The following is a 15939-nucleotide window of genomic DNA, read 5'->3' as shown; positions in this document are numbered from 1 at the left end:
GGAAAGGGCGATATTAGGGTTGGCGGAGGGGATATTAGTGTTAGGATTGGTGGATGGGGATATTAGGGTTGGCGGAGGGGATATTAGTGTTAGGATTGGTGGATATTAGTGTTAGGATTGGTGGATAGTAATATTAGGGTTGGGGTGGGGGAAAGGGCGATATTAGGGTTGGCGGAGGGGATATTAGTGTAAGGATTGGTGGATGGGGATATTAGGGTTGGCGGAGGGGATATTAGTGTTAGGATTGGTGGATATTAGTGTTAGGATTGGTGGATAGTAATATTAGGGTTGGGGTGGGGGGTATTAGGGTGGGGGAAAGGGGGATATTAGGGTTGGCGGAGGGGATATTAGTGTTAGGATTGGTGGATGGGGATATTAGGGTTGGCGGAGGGGATATTAGTGTTAGGATTGGTGGATGGGGATATTAGGGTTGGCGGAGGGGACATTAGTGTTAGGATTGGTGGATGGGGATATTAGGGTTGGCGGAGGGGACATTAGTGTTAGGATTGGTGGATAGTAATATTAGGGTTGGGGGAGGGGGAGATAGCGTAGTCGTAACGATAAGCGCCCACCAATCTGGCGGACCCGGTTCGATTCCCGTCGGAGGTTTATGTGGGCTCCTCTTCCCTCGCCGTTGCCGCTCTTACGGAGACAAAAAAGACCAACGAAAGAAAGCACTCACAAGGAATGGAAAGAACTAGTAGAAAGGACCGCGGCTTCAATAAGATCAACATCGAAATGAACTGCGACATCGGGCACGGCTTCGATAAGATCAACATAGAAAAGAACTGCGACATCGGGCACTCTAGACCGAGGTGGAAATTAGATTAAAAGGATCGCAACTGCATGCGTGTCGTTCGACATCCTCCTATCTGCTCATTACATCGCATTTTGTCTTATCGCATGTACATTGTGTGTGACTTGTTCAGATGAAACATATAACCCAACGATTAATAATATGATATTATTACTATTAGGGTTGAGGTGGGGAATGTTAGGGTCCATTCATTACATTCAGCACCCATTACCATCCGTTCAAAAGATACATATTTTCCAATTGCCAAGACAGAAAGTATCGAATCTTTCATTCGAGCACGGGGTTAGATCGTTCTAGTTCATTACAAAACTGATTCAAATATAAGCGAGTGATTAATATGATGCCTATTGAATCAATAGGTTACGTCAATTCACGCGGAGTCATCATTACAAACGATGGAAAAACATAAGCGGGTGAATTCAAGCCTGCAGGCTCGTGCCGCTAGGACATACTTTGCGATAGGTGATGCTGGAGCAAACTGATGATAATCAGTATGTTGATATTTCATCCTTTCGAATACACGAAAAGATTGCGATTGAACGAAAAAATTGGAAGGTATTGAAACGATATTTAGTAGTCGTTGAAACCGGACATTCGGACACCACACTTCCTGTAGCCATAAGACAGTGTAAAGAGGCACTTACGTCGTTGTAGCCTTGTAGGATGGGCAGTTGGACACTGAATATAAAGTAACAGAAGTGACAACCAGAGATGTCTTGGAACAATATCCCCTTCTTGTGGAGGCACGCTGGGTAAGATCTTGAATCCTAATCTTACATCGATAGTATCAATAGCTAAATTCTTTCCAGATCCTCGAAGAATTGAAAATACTCTGCCATACTGCTGGTTGCATTGAAGACCTTTGTAGAGTTGATCTACCAAGAATAATCGCAGGAAAAGTGTCCAGCTCGGCTCAATGCCTGACAAAATTAGGAAATGTTCCAGATTACATCAGAAAGCTTATGTGTAAGCTGTTTCCATACTACTATTTCTATATTTCATTCAATGGAAAACGCCAAATATTTGATAAGTGCCGTACGTCCTATGGCATCTCTTAGAAAAGGAAGCTAAAATCAACTCAAGTACGAGTAGAAGTAGTCCTTTTGAAAACGTTCTTAAATTGCTTGGAGTATAAGTAGCGAAACAGTACAAAGTTTCAACACATAAAAACTATGGAGGAATGGAAGTAGAGGAATATTTCCAGACATAGTACTTCGTCAATTATACTACCTCTGATAGCCACCCTTTAATGTTATCGGATATGTTTTCAATGATCAACTTATGACCTAACATTGAATATTTTACAGACTCTCAAAAACTGGACTGGATGGTTGGCATGCCTACCATTTTTGGTGACAGCTATTTTTGTATCCTCCTTTAAAGGTGGGCCCAGTTTTTACAGTGAATGCACGCATTCATGGAAGAACACGAGCATATGGAATTATAGATAACAATGTCTTGGCGAACGGGACTTAATAATTTCGATTTTCTCGACGGCAAATTGAAAGTTGAAAAGTATCGGGATAGACGTCGTTGAATGACCAGTAGCCAAAACTATTCTTTCAAACTATTGGTAAATATACTCCTACACAACTTGTGAAGCAGACGCAGTACAAATACAGTTGATGCCATGCAGCATTCACAATCAATCCTAATGAGTATTGTATGATACACGATAAATAGCCTATGCGGTATGTATTTTCATGACAAGTTGATTCTGCGTGTGTACTAAGTTGTACACGATCTCTACTGTGTATACTTCACAATATTTTGAAGAGTAGTTTTGCCTACTGGTAGTTCAGAGACGTCCAGCCAGATAATTTTGAACTTTCAATTTGCCGTCGAGAAAATCAATATTATTAGGTTGGCAATGAACATTCCAAAGTCCCGTTCACCAAGACATACCGCGCCTTTATCGTGTAGCACGCAATAGACATTAGAATTGACCGTAGCGGTAGCCCAATTACGTTCTATCGACCTAAATATATTATGGACGTATACTATAGATAAGTTTGAATATGTCATTATGCAATATTGGGTTGGCTAGTGCCAATTTTCTGATGACATTCGTTTTCTGTGTGTCACAATGGATTCCGATGAAGATCATCATTCTTCGAAGGGTATATATCGCCTTGCCTCAGTTGGTCGTTCACGTGCTGGCAGAAAGTCCGGTCCACTATAACATTATTAAGGTCAATCTCTATCCCAGCGATGCAAGCCTATATAATCTTGATTCCATTATAGATAATTAACTAACATACGGTAGGTCAGTTATCTCTAATTCCATATGGTCGTGTTAACCATGAATGCGTGTATTGACTTCACCTCTCGATTCGAGACTTTCTATCTATATGTAAAATATATTCGATATTGAAATACGCCGTGGAAATAAGTTTGGGAAAGACATCGCTAAAAGCCTCGAAGGCCATCCCGACAGTCGTCAAGAACGTCCACATTCAAATCTCAATTTGATATATCGGCCCATCATTCCGAAACATGCCACTTCATTAGGCTATCATCCCATCACTTCTGTTACTTTATATTCAGTGTCCAACTGCCCATCCTACAAGGCTACAACGACGTAAGTGCCTCTTTACATTGTCTTATGGCTACAGGAAGTGTGGTGTCCGAATGTCCGGTTTCAACGACTACTAAATATCGTTTCAATACCTTCCAATTTTTTCGTTCAATCGCAATCTTTTCGTGTATTCGAAAGGATGAAATATCAACATACTGATTATCATCAGTTTGCTCCAGCATCACCTATCGCAAAGTATGTCCTAGCGGCACGAGCCTGCAGGCTTGAATTCACCCGCTTATGTTTTTCCATCGTTTGTAATGATGACTCCGCGTGAATTGACGTAACCTATTGATTCAATAGGCATCATATTAATCACTCGCTTATATTTGAATCAGTTTTGTAATGAACTAGAACGATCTAACCCCGTGCTCGAATGAAAGATTCGATACTTTCTGTCTTGGCAATTGGAAAATATGTATCTTTTGAACGGATGGTAATTGGTGCTGAATGTAATGAATGGACCCTAACATTCCCCACCTCAACCCTAATAGTAATAATATCATATTATTAATCGTTGGGTTATATGTTTCATCTGAACAAGTCACACACAATGTACATGCGATAAGACAAAATGCGATGTAATGAGCAGATAGGAGGATGTCGAACGACACGCATGCAGTTGCGATCCTTTTAATCTAATTTCCACCTCGGTCTAGAGTGCCCGATGTCGCAGTTCTTTTCTATGTTGATCTTATCGAAGCCGTGCCCGATGTCGCAGTTCATTTCGATGTTGATCTTATTGAAGCCGCGGTCCTTTCTACTAGTTCTTTCCATTCCTTGTGAGTGCTTTCTTTCGTTGGTCTTTTTTGTCTCCGTAAGAGCGGCAACGGCGAGGGAAGAGGAGCCCACATAAACCTCCGACGGGAATCGAACCGGGTCCGCCAGATTGGTGGGCGCTTATCGTTACGACTACGCTATCTCCCCCTCCCCCAACCCTAATATTACTATCCACCAATCCTAACACTAATGTCCCCTCCGCCAACCCTAATATCCCCCTTTCCCCCACCACAACCCTAATATCCCTATCCACCAATCCTAACACTAATATCCACCAATCCTAACACTAATATCCCCTCCGCCAACCCTAATATCCCCATCCACCAATCCTAACACTAATATCCCCTCCGCCAACCCTAATATCCCCCTTTCCCCCACCCTAATACCCCCCATACCCCAACCCTAATATTACTATCCACCAATCCTAACACTAATATCCACCAATCCTAACACTAATATCCCCTCCGCCAACCCTAATATCCCCATCCACCAATCCTAACACTAATATCGCCTCCGACAACCCTAATATCCCCCTTTCCCCCACCCTAAGACCCCCCACCCCAACCCTAACATTCGTCTTTCGAAAGGCACAAAAAAAAATATATTTTGACGTTTATAATTTTTTTTTCGTGTTCATGGAAAACATTCATCGGTGATCATGGTGAACACTTTTCGATGTCTGACTGCCATCGAAGAAGTGCCAGATGATTCAGGTACGAAGTCCTAGGCCAAACTCAACTTGCGTCACTGGCCAGATTCAAACTTACAAACCGCTCGCGGGCCGGATCAGTCAAATCATTCCAAAATGTTACGGTACATCAAAACGCCCGACCTTACTTTTCGCTTGAATAGTTTATTATCAATCCTGTATACATTTTGGTATATTACATAACATTCACGATCATATCATATGGATATATTCTAGCAGCACCTTTACTCGCAAACAACGGAAGTTTGGCAAAAATTCAAAGATTGATCGTTTGAATTCAACCGCTTAAACACTGACTTCAACCACGGAATAAGCTGACATATTTGTATGCACCCTTTGCTTTAATCGTAAACTGCCGTTAACTCATCGTATGCGCTTTAAGGAACACAAGTGATTTAATTGTAAACCAGACGTTAGAATTTGGCTCATTATTAATCGTCATTCGGGTTTCTCTGTCTGTCTGGGGCCTTTGAGTAGAAGTGATACAGCAGTGCGACCAAATATATTTGAATTGTATTTTTTTAACTATTATATTCTCCATGCGACCTGCATATAACAGCTTTTTTTCACTTCACGAATAACTACTTTTTGGCTCATTTCTTCATAAAAATATGAACTCAGTGTGCACAGTTGGAGTTTTTGGAATTGGATGTCAGTATCACCAACTTGTTCCTGATGACGACTAGAGTAAAACCATAACACCACTGTCGGATAATTATATTACGGTCTATGATCTTGACATTTGTGGCCTTGCGGGAAGCATTTCTTACAATAATATCTCAACATTTGTTAGAAAATGTGCTGGGTAATACAGGGTTTTTTCAAACTACTCAGAATTGCTTCGCAGGCCGCATGCGGCCTGCTGGCCTTATGTTCGACATCGCTATCCTAGGCCATCATTATTTGAGAAATTGACAAGAATATGAAAAGTCGCAGTATGTCATACTATAGCGTCTCGAAGTTTCCAAATTGTAACGGTGTTGATGACAGCATAATCTTTGTTCAGATTATAGAAGAACCTACAAAAGAGCATGGCCCAAAGTACAGTCCTTTAACTGCTGCTGAAGTTTTGACGAAGCCCTCTTCATTCAGGCAGTTGCTGACCGATGATCTCCACAAGAAAGACTGGATTTCCGTCATTATCCACACTTACTTTTTTTTTTACGTGTTCCCGCACCAAATAAACCTGATTCAAATTTACTGGTCTCAGGAACGTAAAACTGCTGCAAGGGACCAGACGAGTATATTGATATTACAGCAGATTTCTGTTACCTTAGGTTACGAAAATGTTCCGTAAAATTTCCTACGGTCAGCATATGTAAAATCATATTACGGGGAGAGTTATTTCGAATTTACTGGTCTCATCAGCGTAAAACTGCTGCACTGGACTAGACCAGTAACTTGGTATTACAGCCGTTTTCCGTTACATCAAGTAACGGGAGTATTCCGTAAAAATTTTAACAGTCAGTATTTGTAAAATAAATTACGGTCAATAATATTTACGGGAAAATATTTTTCAAATTTACTGGTCTCAGAGTCGTAAAACTGCTGCCAGGACCAGACCAGTAATTTGGCATAGAATATTTTTAACAGTGTACTCTCGCAGTTTCCAACGGTAAATGCCCATCATGTAATTATGAGATCTCATAACATATGAACGTTTATAGACATTGGATACTTAGTCTCACTTTATCGGACGGTAGAACAACGTACGACAAATTTTTTTATATTCATTCTTGTATATTAAATAAATAAAAATTCTTCTCCTGTAGCAATGCGGCTACTGGTTGGAAGTGAACCAAATTTGGCGTGCAGGCTTCAATTAGATAACCTAACAATTTTGTCAAGTGGTCAGTGGAATGTGAGAAAAAAAGTCATTTTTGAACACACCTACTGTATAAAGATGCTGGAGATCCTGAAATCGATATAAGTCATTGAAATACAATAGAAATCTCAAGTAGGCTATATACTATTCTCGATGACCATTGCTCAAAATCCGCGCTTACATTGAGTCATGTGCATATGGAGGTGATCAGAGCAGTCAGGAGATCTACTCAAGTAGAATTAGACGTAGCGACATGGGTACTTCGAAAAATTTTAAAGTAGTTAATCTCTGACAAACTCTGCAGTCTGCATACATAGAGTATATTTCGCTACATTGGCAACTTGCGGTCAGGGCTGTGGAGTCAGAGTCGGAGTCGGTGGAGTCGGAGTCGGAGTTTGGCTAATTTTCGCTTGGTGGAGTCGTAGGCGGAATCGAGAAAACTATAATGACTGGAGTCGGAGTCGGAGTTTGTGAAAATGACCCTGACTTCAACTCCGACTCCGACTCCAACTTGTCTATCATGAAAACAATTGCTTTCAAAGGATTTTCAATATAATTTTTATGTACCACCAATCACTGTTATTAATACCCATACATATCAGGTGCGGCCAACCCGTGGCATACAGGCCAAATGTGGCCCGCGAGAAGGTTTTGTGTGGCCTGCGAGGTCATTCTCGAAATTATTTATAACATCAGGTAAAATTGCAAGGCAAACCAAAATTTGATTAGCCTGATCGCGAAATTTGATGATGACTAAAACATCAGCTCTGACGCATTGGCGTATCCAGGGGCCAGCCACATTTATCCCAGATCTTCGTATATGACCATAAAGTAGAATATTTCGTAGCAGATTTATTTGACTTGAAATTTTTCTCGGCACTTCGCATGATTTATTGTCACTAGATTTCTTGCATTCAGTATTGGAGCCCCCTTCTAAAAAATTATAAATACATGTTATTAACATAATTGTGTGTCACTATATTCGCGCTTAGGAGATAACGTGTCCTCCAACATGCGGCTTCGCTTGTGTACTCGCAGCGAGATCGTCGACGACGACACATTTGCACAATATGATAGACACATTTTCACCGAAACCGTCGATATTTCTACGTCTTAATGTCGAATAATCCTGTCCTTGCCGAATGAGCCCAATGGTATACAGATGCGACCCCCAATATAAGTTAGTAACATATTTATTGATAGAATTCAGTCATTCCTTTTAAAAACATTTCGCGCGTTGCGCGATCAGGTCGTGACTACATACTGCACAGTTTCATGACATAATTGTTATCAATTTTAGAGCGTAGTAATATAAGTCTTGTTTGCAATGTTACCTAATTCGGCTCGCTCCTATCGGATGACTAAAAAAAGGTTGTCAATATTCCAGTTGCCCGCGCAAAGCTTCGTAAATCTCATGTGTCCCTTTTTCCGAAAAAGTTGGCCACCCCTGATATCGATAAAATTAGACATTACTTACAAATTACCGTTCAGTTGCACAGAGAAAGAAAATCGCAATGTGCATTTTCGCGTTGCAGTCAAAATGATGCAATTTTTTGAATTATACCGGGATACTGTGACAGAGCAACTGCATCGGCTGGTTTTGTAAAATTATAAAATTGATGTAAATATGACCAAACGATGCTTCCCACTTGACAAAATTAAAAATATTTGTAGTGTAGCTTAGCTGTTTGGTTCGAACAAATGATTAAAAGTAACTATTCCTTGTAGACAAAAGTTATGGGAACCGCCTGTAAGTACCAGAGAAATGGAAAACTGCATCACAATCAAACGTAGCAATGCTACTTTCGTTTTACTTGCCCGCAAAAATGTCCTCTTTTTTGGTTGACTATAATAGGTGGCTTCCTGAATCGGTTAAACTGCATAGATACCAATATCTATGTCGCTAGTGGGTAGTAGAGACATTGCTACGCTGCGGTAGTTTGCTCTAAATTCAGTCGCAAGACATTTAGATAGACCAACGCATCAACGATATAAGAAGTAAAATATACCGAACAACTTGAGCGAGCCCATTAAACGTTCGCGCGATAAATCGTGTTATATTTATCGACCCACAAAACCCAACGAATCCACCTAGAACCTACCCCAAACCCCCAAACCTCCCAACCCATCCCACTGTACCCCACCTCTAAACCACTAATTCCCCCCACCCCCAACCTACCAACCCCCCTCCTTACCATATTCCTTCCCCAACCCACCACCACTCCACCAAATTTATATGAAAAACAAACGCAAACGAGCGCCAAGTACTGGCGGCTCCTACTACAACCGTGACCACGAATCGACATCGACTGCTGCGATGAGACGAGCCGAGCGACTACGAGCGCCAACTTACGACGGCGTCTACTACAACCGCGTATACAAATCCAACTTCGGCAACGGCTGAGACGAGATGACCCGATCATGGGGAAAGATTTTCTTTATGAAATTTGTGATATTTTATGTACATATTTGAATAAACATCACTAAAACGGACTACGGACGGACTGGAAAGAAATATGGCTATACCAATCCAACATCAAAGATCACATTGATAACAAGCAACGTGAGGTTTCGTTAGGCATGACCACAGAGAGCTACTTCACGAGCTCCAGAAAACCCAACGCGGGTTGGATGCGAAGAAAAACAAATGAAAATTCTGATAGTACGAAGAAGATAGTTTGCACCATAACTTCGCGAAATGTACAACTTACAAAAAACTGTTCTCTCTTGGCATACAGGATCTCGCGAACGACCTGCAAACGGCTATAGACGCTACACCCGACGAAATCATACGCAACGTATACGACAAGCCGCAAGCTCCGATAAAAATAAAAGCGTTTATAAACGTCAAAACTCTAGTGTGGGAATGGAAAATTCACTCGACATTCAAATCGAATACGCCCAATCCAACTAAAGTCTCCACAAAACCAAACTATTTCACCCACAACGTATCCCAAACATCCTAACCTCCCGTGCAATCCTCAATCCTCTCAACTCTTACCCAACCCATATCACTCCCCCACCAACACTCCTCGCCGAATACCCAACTCACAGCCCAAACCACCCAGCAACTATCAAAAAAATAACGAATACAAAAATTTAATATTTGAACAGCTTCTTGGAGGTACATAACTTCAATATACAATTGAATAGTATATTGATATTGAAATGAACCCGAATATTTTCGGCTGACGCTCGTCAGGGGTAATCGTCAGCAACTAGTAGAGAATTCAAAATAACATCGTATCAACAATCGTAGCACAAAATGTGACGTCACCAGCATGAAATGTTGAATACGAGAGCGTTACTACAACCTCAACTGCAAATTCGGCATCGACAACAACTGCGATGAGATGAACCGATAATGGGGCCAAACCAAACTGATGGATTTGCATTTATGAAATTATTGCTATTTTATGCACATACCTGAATAAAAATCACAAAAACTACTACGGTTTATGACAAGGGAGTTATTCGTGAGCCAGAGGTCAGATCCATACTCGATTTTGTTTTTCTGAAGAAGATAGCCTAACAAGATAAAAACTATTGTTGTTGGCTTCCTCTGACGTTTGCAGTTATTATTGTTAGCATATTTACCAGCAAATTTTAACATTCGGGAGTGTCTATTTTCTATTTCCTGTACTTCAAGTGTACCGGGGCAAGTTGCATGAACAATTGAACATCATGTATAATATGCCACTAAATCTGACTAATATGCATCTCAGCATCGACAATCAGGGTTGTAACCAAGTCACAAAGCTCCGACTCACAAGTCATTCCCACTTTTACGGTTTTGACTCGAGTCAAGTCGAGTCATTTTCGATTCACTACCGAGTCAAGTCCGAGTCCAAGTCATCGAGCAGAGGTTCGAGTCCGAGTCGTCGTATTATGACTCGAGTCCGAGTCCAAGTTATTGTGTTGACTGCTCAGTTTCCAGTTAAAGTCTTGTTAAAGCTACTCTTATAACTCTGTTTGGTGATATCGAATGGTTCGCATTTATAATATACTTATTTTCTACACTTTTAACAGTTTCTGGTCGCATTTTCAAGTACCAGTACCAATAGACGTAATCCCAATAGAGTTGTTGCTTTACTGTTCTTCGAAATTACAATAGAATGTCGGTCTTGGCCGGCTGAATCTCGAGTCATATGACTTGGTTCGAGTCATGCGCAATGACTCGAGTCCAAGTCGAGTCAATACACAAATTGACTCGAGTCGAGTCGAGTCATTTCCGTATTTTGAGAAAATGACTCGAGTCAAGTCGAGTCATCAAAAAATCGTGACTCGAGTCGAGTCATGACTCGAGTCATTACAACCCTGTCGACAATAACGCTCTATATACTAGTGTAGGGTTGCCATACGTCCGGAATTTCCCGGACATGTCCGGAATTTTACTGTTCAAGCTAGCGTCCGGGAGGAATTTCTAAAATATGCCAAATGTCCGGAATTTAGAAGACTTGACGTAGGCTCATAATTTTTTCGTAAATCAACATAAAAACTTTATTTTGGGGACTATTTATGCTGATACATGATATTTTTCTTCGCGCCGCACGCGATTTACTATCACATCCATTGATTTTAATATGGCGACTACGACTACCACCATCACAAAGACTGCAATAAAATATGAATAAAACAACCTTCATTTACTGGAATAAGCCTAATTGTAATCGCAATTATAGAAGAACGGTATATTCCTAGAGATTGATAAAGTTAAATGCTTTATTCAAAGATAGTGGTTCCAAACGTGGGGGTCGTTTGCCTTTATTCTGGGTTTGCGAATATGTTGAACGTAATCAGCTTCCAAAATAGCCCGTGAGTAAGTCTGGGCAAAGGTGCTGACTTCTTTTAATAATCAACGCGTCAAATTTTGATCTGGGTCACGGAACATTTTCAAATTGGAGATGGAGTCGCGACCATGAAAGGTTGGAAACCACTGGATCTGGGGTGTTTATAAAGCTCCGTGGTGCACAGCTGCACACCGGATTAAGGCTGATAAACAATCTTATCGTAGGACATGAACATGACGCGATGTACAATTACGCTCCCTGTGTTTTCGAACTCATCATCCTCCACCAGCTCTACCGCTAACTCTGATCATGTGGGCGGAGAGTATAGTATCTATGTAGTAATATATGGAACAACCAATATTATTGACAGAATTCATTAAAAAAATTTAACGACCAGACGCATATAGTAACCAGATTCATATGACAAGCACCCTAGAAGTTGCATCGATTACCCCATAGCGTGGGCTCAAAATCATTGTTTATTTGGGCGGGAAGATGCTGAAAAATAGTGCTTTCGGTCCCGGTTACACAACACACAGCCGCATACTCCGGAACCGGATCGTCACCACCTCTGGTTTATGGTGTGACGTCATAGCTTATTTGAAATCCACTAGTGGGCGCTGAAGAGTGTCCGGAATTTGGTTCGAAGAAATATGGTAACCCTATACTAGTGGTTCTCAGCCACCTGTCTGTCGGCCGGTGCCTGCCTGCTATACCTTCCAACCGGCCCGCAAAATACATTTCAGTTTAATTCTCAATTGTAACATGTTAGAAGTTGAAATAATTATTTAGTAAAATAAAAATATAAAACACGTTATGAGATGATACAGAGTTCATGGTCTACTTTCGACTTATCCTACGTCACAATGCTGCAAGTGTTGTATGAAATTGTTGAAATGTACTCAACAACTCGTGACCAGTAAAATATGAAATGTAAGAACAGCTTTAAACGAAAGTTGACAGCACAATTTAGTGACATTTGACAGTATATTAGCATATTAGTATTTTGGTTGGATGAAAATAAAGACTCTCTCCAGCAAACAGCGAAGTCGCAATAATTTTCAAAGAAACCCGACATTCAAATCGAGTTGATGGTTTAGCTTTGCCCTTTGGAAACACGAAAAGAATCACCCACAACAGGTGTATAGTACCAAGAACCAGTGGTAAAAATTTCTAATGAATTTCAAGTTCGAATATTTAGTTTTGAGTTGCATTCTTTTGTCGTAATCACATTCCGGGTTGATTTTTGTTACCGCTCCGCATGCTGAAAATGTAGAGAACCACTGACACGGATATATATCATGTTGCGTGAATTCAACATTCTACTTGTGGATAACAACCATATTCATTCGCATCTAAATGACAATAATTTTAATTGAAGGGATGTCTTCAAAGGTGATAAAAGCAAAAATTTGCAGTCAACGGTAGGTACTAGTTAGCCTAGTGCTGAGGTAATGTCCACGCGACCTACCGACTGCTCGGCATAGGCTACCATCGTAATTAACAAATGCAATAAGCTAGAAACTAAGCTGCAGTTTTTTTGTGGTATTATTGGTGTTTTTCGACTGCTATGGTCATTTACACCAGGCCGATATTCATAATTTTTATTCCGTAACTGCCAACTTATAGCACGGCCCACTTCTAGGCTTTTTGTAAGACACCGCTTACGAGGAGGAGGTAGCGAGGAGGAGGTAAGCTGCAGTTCGTCCCCCTTAACTTTGCAGTGCACCTACTGGTGACTTAAGGTATGCACTATGACAACAATATCGACTCCATTCAATAGCAGACTACCAAACCAGAAGACGAGAAATATATAATTTTGGTTTATTGCACTCTACGTCCTACATTTGCCAAAATAACATGATATCCAAATGATTCTTTTCGTACAAAATAACAACTTAGCGTGGTAGGGCTTATACTGAAGATACAAAGCAGATCCTGTTATTGAAAAATGGTTGAATAACTCAGTAGGTTTGGAAAGTACTGGCTACGTATGCCTTATTGAACGGAAGAAGAACGGCAAAGCATAGTTATGGAATGCCAACTTGTAACGGCGGTCCGTGGTGTCTACTGAGAGCTATTTTAATGAGTGCTAGACCTAGAATTGATAGGAATATGTAAGATTTGTTGGAAGTTGCCTATAGTACGTTGAGCTCACTGTCACGAGTCAGTAATCAAATGATCTAGTTCTACATTGCATTTGTTTTAATCAAAATTACGAGGTTGGTGAAGACATATGCTGTTGACTTCAGTCCAGCCACAGTGATTTCTAAAATTGAAGAATAGCGGCATCGAATGTAAGAAATAACCTTCATCGTTTTACGTCTTTGACAGTGTTTTCAATTAACGAATTAGCCTTATGGCTGTGATTATTTTTTGTGTTTTTTAAAAGATTTTTCATGCCAGGCAGATTATATAGTTATAATTAAAGCACGCCATGCAAAGCGTATGCAAGACTATATGGTGATTCTGCCAAAGCGTGGAAGCGATCGATGAGAAAACCGGTTACGATACACAGATAAAATTAATAATAAAACGTACAAAAACAAGTATCGAAGTAGATATATATGTTTCTTGAGGAATCCAGCAATTCTCTCAAGTTGATAACTTTAAGCAGGACTCCGCAGCTCACTGTAAACTACGAGAACGGCAAGAATCACATAACTGCCTAAAAAGTTCAAGAAATGTCCATCGCCTGATTACACGAGACGGCGAGAATAATACGCAATAATATGTATGTCATAATCCGCGCGTTGCTATGCACGCGAGGCGAAACGCTCTCTTAATGTAACTGCAGTTCATTCGATGTTGCGAGCGCTATGGAATGACTGTTCGGCGGGAATTTGGTCGGAGTCGGTGGCGATCCGGATGACATGGAATCAGAAGAACAGCTCGACGGTGAGTGACAGGTGGCTGATTTTATTGACTTATCGGCAAAGTCCAGTTCGTCGTCGCTTCTGTCGGCGTGAAATTCTTCCTTGATAGTCGGCGAGCCTTCGTTTCGCGGTGCCGGCGAGGACGCGACTGCATCGGTCGAGCTACGCGAGACGGGTGTGTTGCGGCCATCTTCGCCAGACTGTCGATCGGTTATCTTGGTCGAATCGAAGTCTGACTTTCGCAGACAGTGGTTCTGCTGCTGGTCGGCGTGTTTCGCTGGCGACAAGCGTCCTGATTCCGTTGTCATCGGCTTTGTTTTCTGTGGAATTTGCATGGCTGTTTCGGTGGGTGCTTTAACGGGACTGGCGTGACTAAAGCTCCCGCTTAAATTCGCCATAACGTGGCCGTCTCCATTGGACTTTTTGAGCTGCTGGCGCAGCTCCTGCATCATAGTGTCTTCAGGTTTACAGTAGGCGTAGCGATGGTTCATGTGTTGTGAGTATGATCCTGAAACAGTGCGGTTTTGGTTGTGAATTGGAAGCAGCGTGATCGATTGATCGATTTATGGACAACGCATTCGAAGAATGACTGCGTTATGCGCTCCTTTGTCGATTCTACAACAAAATGGCGCTTACCGGAATGAGAAAACCTTTTGCCGCATTTATCGCACTGGTATGGTTTCTCTCCACTGTGCAATCGCTGGTGCTCGATCAAGTGGTGTTTGTGTTTGAAAGACTTCGGGCATTCATTGCAATGATGAGGTCTCTTACCTGGGTAAACGAATTTAGCGATCAGTTGAAGTAGAAAATGTCACTCTTCACAGCAAATTGTCGTTTTTATGCGTTTCTAGTTGAGAGCTTCACAAATTGTAATCTGGATTAGCACACGTGGACAGTTGGACATTTATTAGCATGTGGGTTAAAGTTAGGGCATGTTCAAATGTGACGCATGCTCGAATGTCGCGCAGGCATAACACTTACCGGTGTGTTCGTACTTGTGCCGTGTCAGCGAGCTTTGCTTTTGAAACGACTTCTCGCAGATGTCACACTTGTACAACATCTGGTTTGAGGGCAACCGTCCCTTTATCCGGTCCGCAAGCCTCGATAATTCGACAGAGCTAGCGGACGGAAACGGCTTCTGGCTTAAGGTGCTGCGCCGATATTTGGCAGAGCTTTCGTGCATTAGGGCCTCCATTGCTGTGAATGGGCCTGAAATTACACAATACACATTACAAACTGTGAAACAACACATCAACTTAATCGACGATATTTACCTTGAAATCGACTGTGAGCGTCTGTGTCATATGGGCGCTTTCTCGGCCTTCCTCGTCGACTGAAAATACCGGGATTATATCCGGACGGGACCATCGTTGGTAGACAGCTGTCGTCCATGTTTGCGAACGGTCGTGTTCCGAAATCACCCACACTGAATGAATTATGGGCCCTGGAGCCGTACGAGTCGGGGACTACTGGACGAGTTTGCAATCGCTCGGAATAGCGGGAAAACTCCGCTTTTACCCTGAGAAATAAACTCAGCTCACATCACCGATTTCGTGAAATGTGT

The 15939-nt window shown here is 41.5% G+C and overlaps 1 protein-coding gene and 1 long non-coding RNA gene across 5 annotated transcripts in view; one reads left to right on the top strand and one right to left on the bottom strand.

The window, feature by feature from the left end:
• Nucleotides 1-317: 317 nt before the first annotated feature.
• LOC145433686 (uncharacterized) lies at nucleotides 318-4597 on the top strand. 2 transcript variants are annotated; one of them, XR_013913169.1, is made up of 4 exons: nucleotides 318-1569; nucleotides 1627-1783; nucleotides 2125-2200; nucleotides 3365-4597. It is a non-coding gene; the product is annotated as an uncharacterized LOC145433686 (long non-coding RNA). The 2 variants fall into 2 exon arrangements; XR_013913168.1 differs by lacking the exon at nucleotides 3365-4597 and having other exon boundaries at nucleotides 320-1569; nucleotides 2125-2547.
• An 8712-nt stretch (nucleotides 4598-13309) lies between these two features.
• The window catches only part of LOC145433684 (uncharacterized), a 46046-nt gene continuing 43416 nt past the window's right edge, over nucleotides 13310-15939 (bottom strand). For all 3 annotated transcript variants that reach the window (XM_080310853.1, XM_080310852.1, XM_080310854.1), the window contains 4 exons: nucleotides 15650-15894; nucleotides 15357-15584; nucleotides 15012-15146; nucleotides 13310-14883 (listed from right to left, as the gene is read on the bottom strand). In XM_080310853.1, coding sequence (XP_080166979.1) covers nucleotides 14282-14883; nucleotides 15012-15146; nucleotides 15357-15584; nucleotides 15650-15894 — 1210 coding nt within the window. In that variant the 3' untranslated portion in view covers nucleotides 13310-14281. The remainder of the gene's footprint in view (nucleotides 14884-15011; nucleotides 15147-15356; nucleotides 15585-15649; nucleotides 15895-15939) is intronic.

Source organism: Botryllus schlosseri, chromosome 2 (assembly GCF_051294905.1).
Source record: "Botryllus schlosseri isolate E-star chromosome 2, Bs_hap1, whole genome shotgun sequence".
In the NCBI taxonomy this organism is placed as follows: domain Eukaryota; kingdom Metazoa; phylum Chordata; class Ascidiacea; order Stolidobranchia; family Styelidae; genus Botryllus; species Botryllus schlosseri.
The sequence above is the reverse complement of the archived record's forward strand: the minus strand, read 5'-3'. Positions and strand labels throughout refer to the sequence as shown.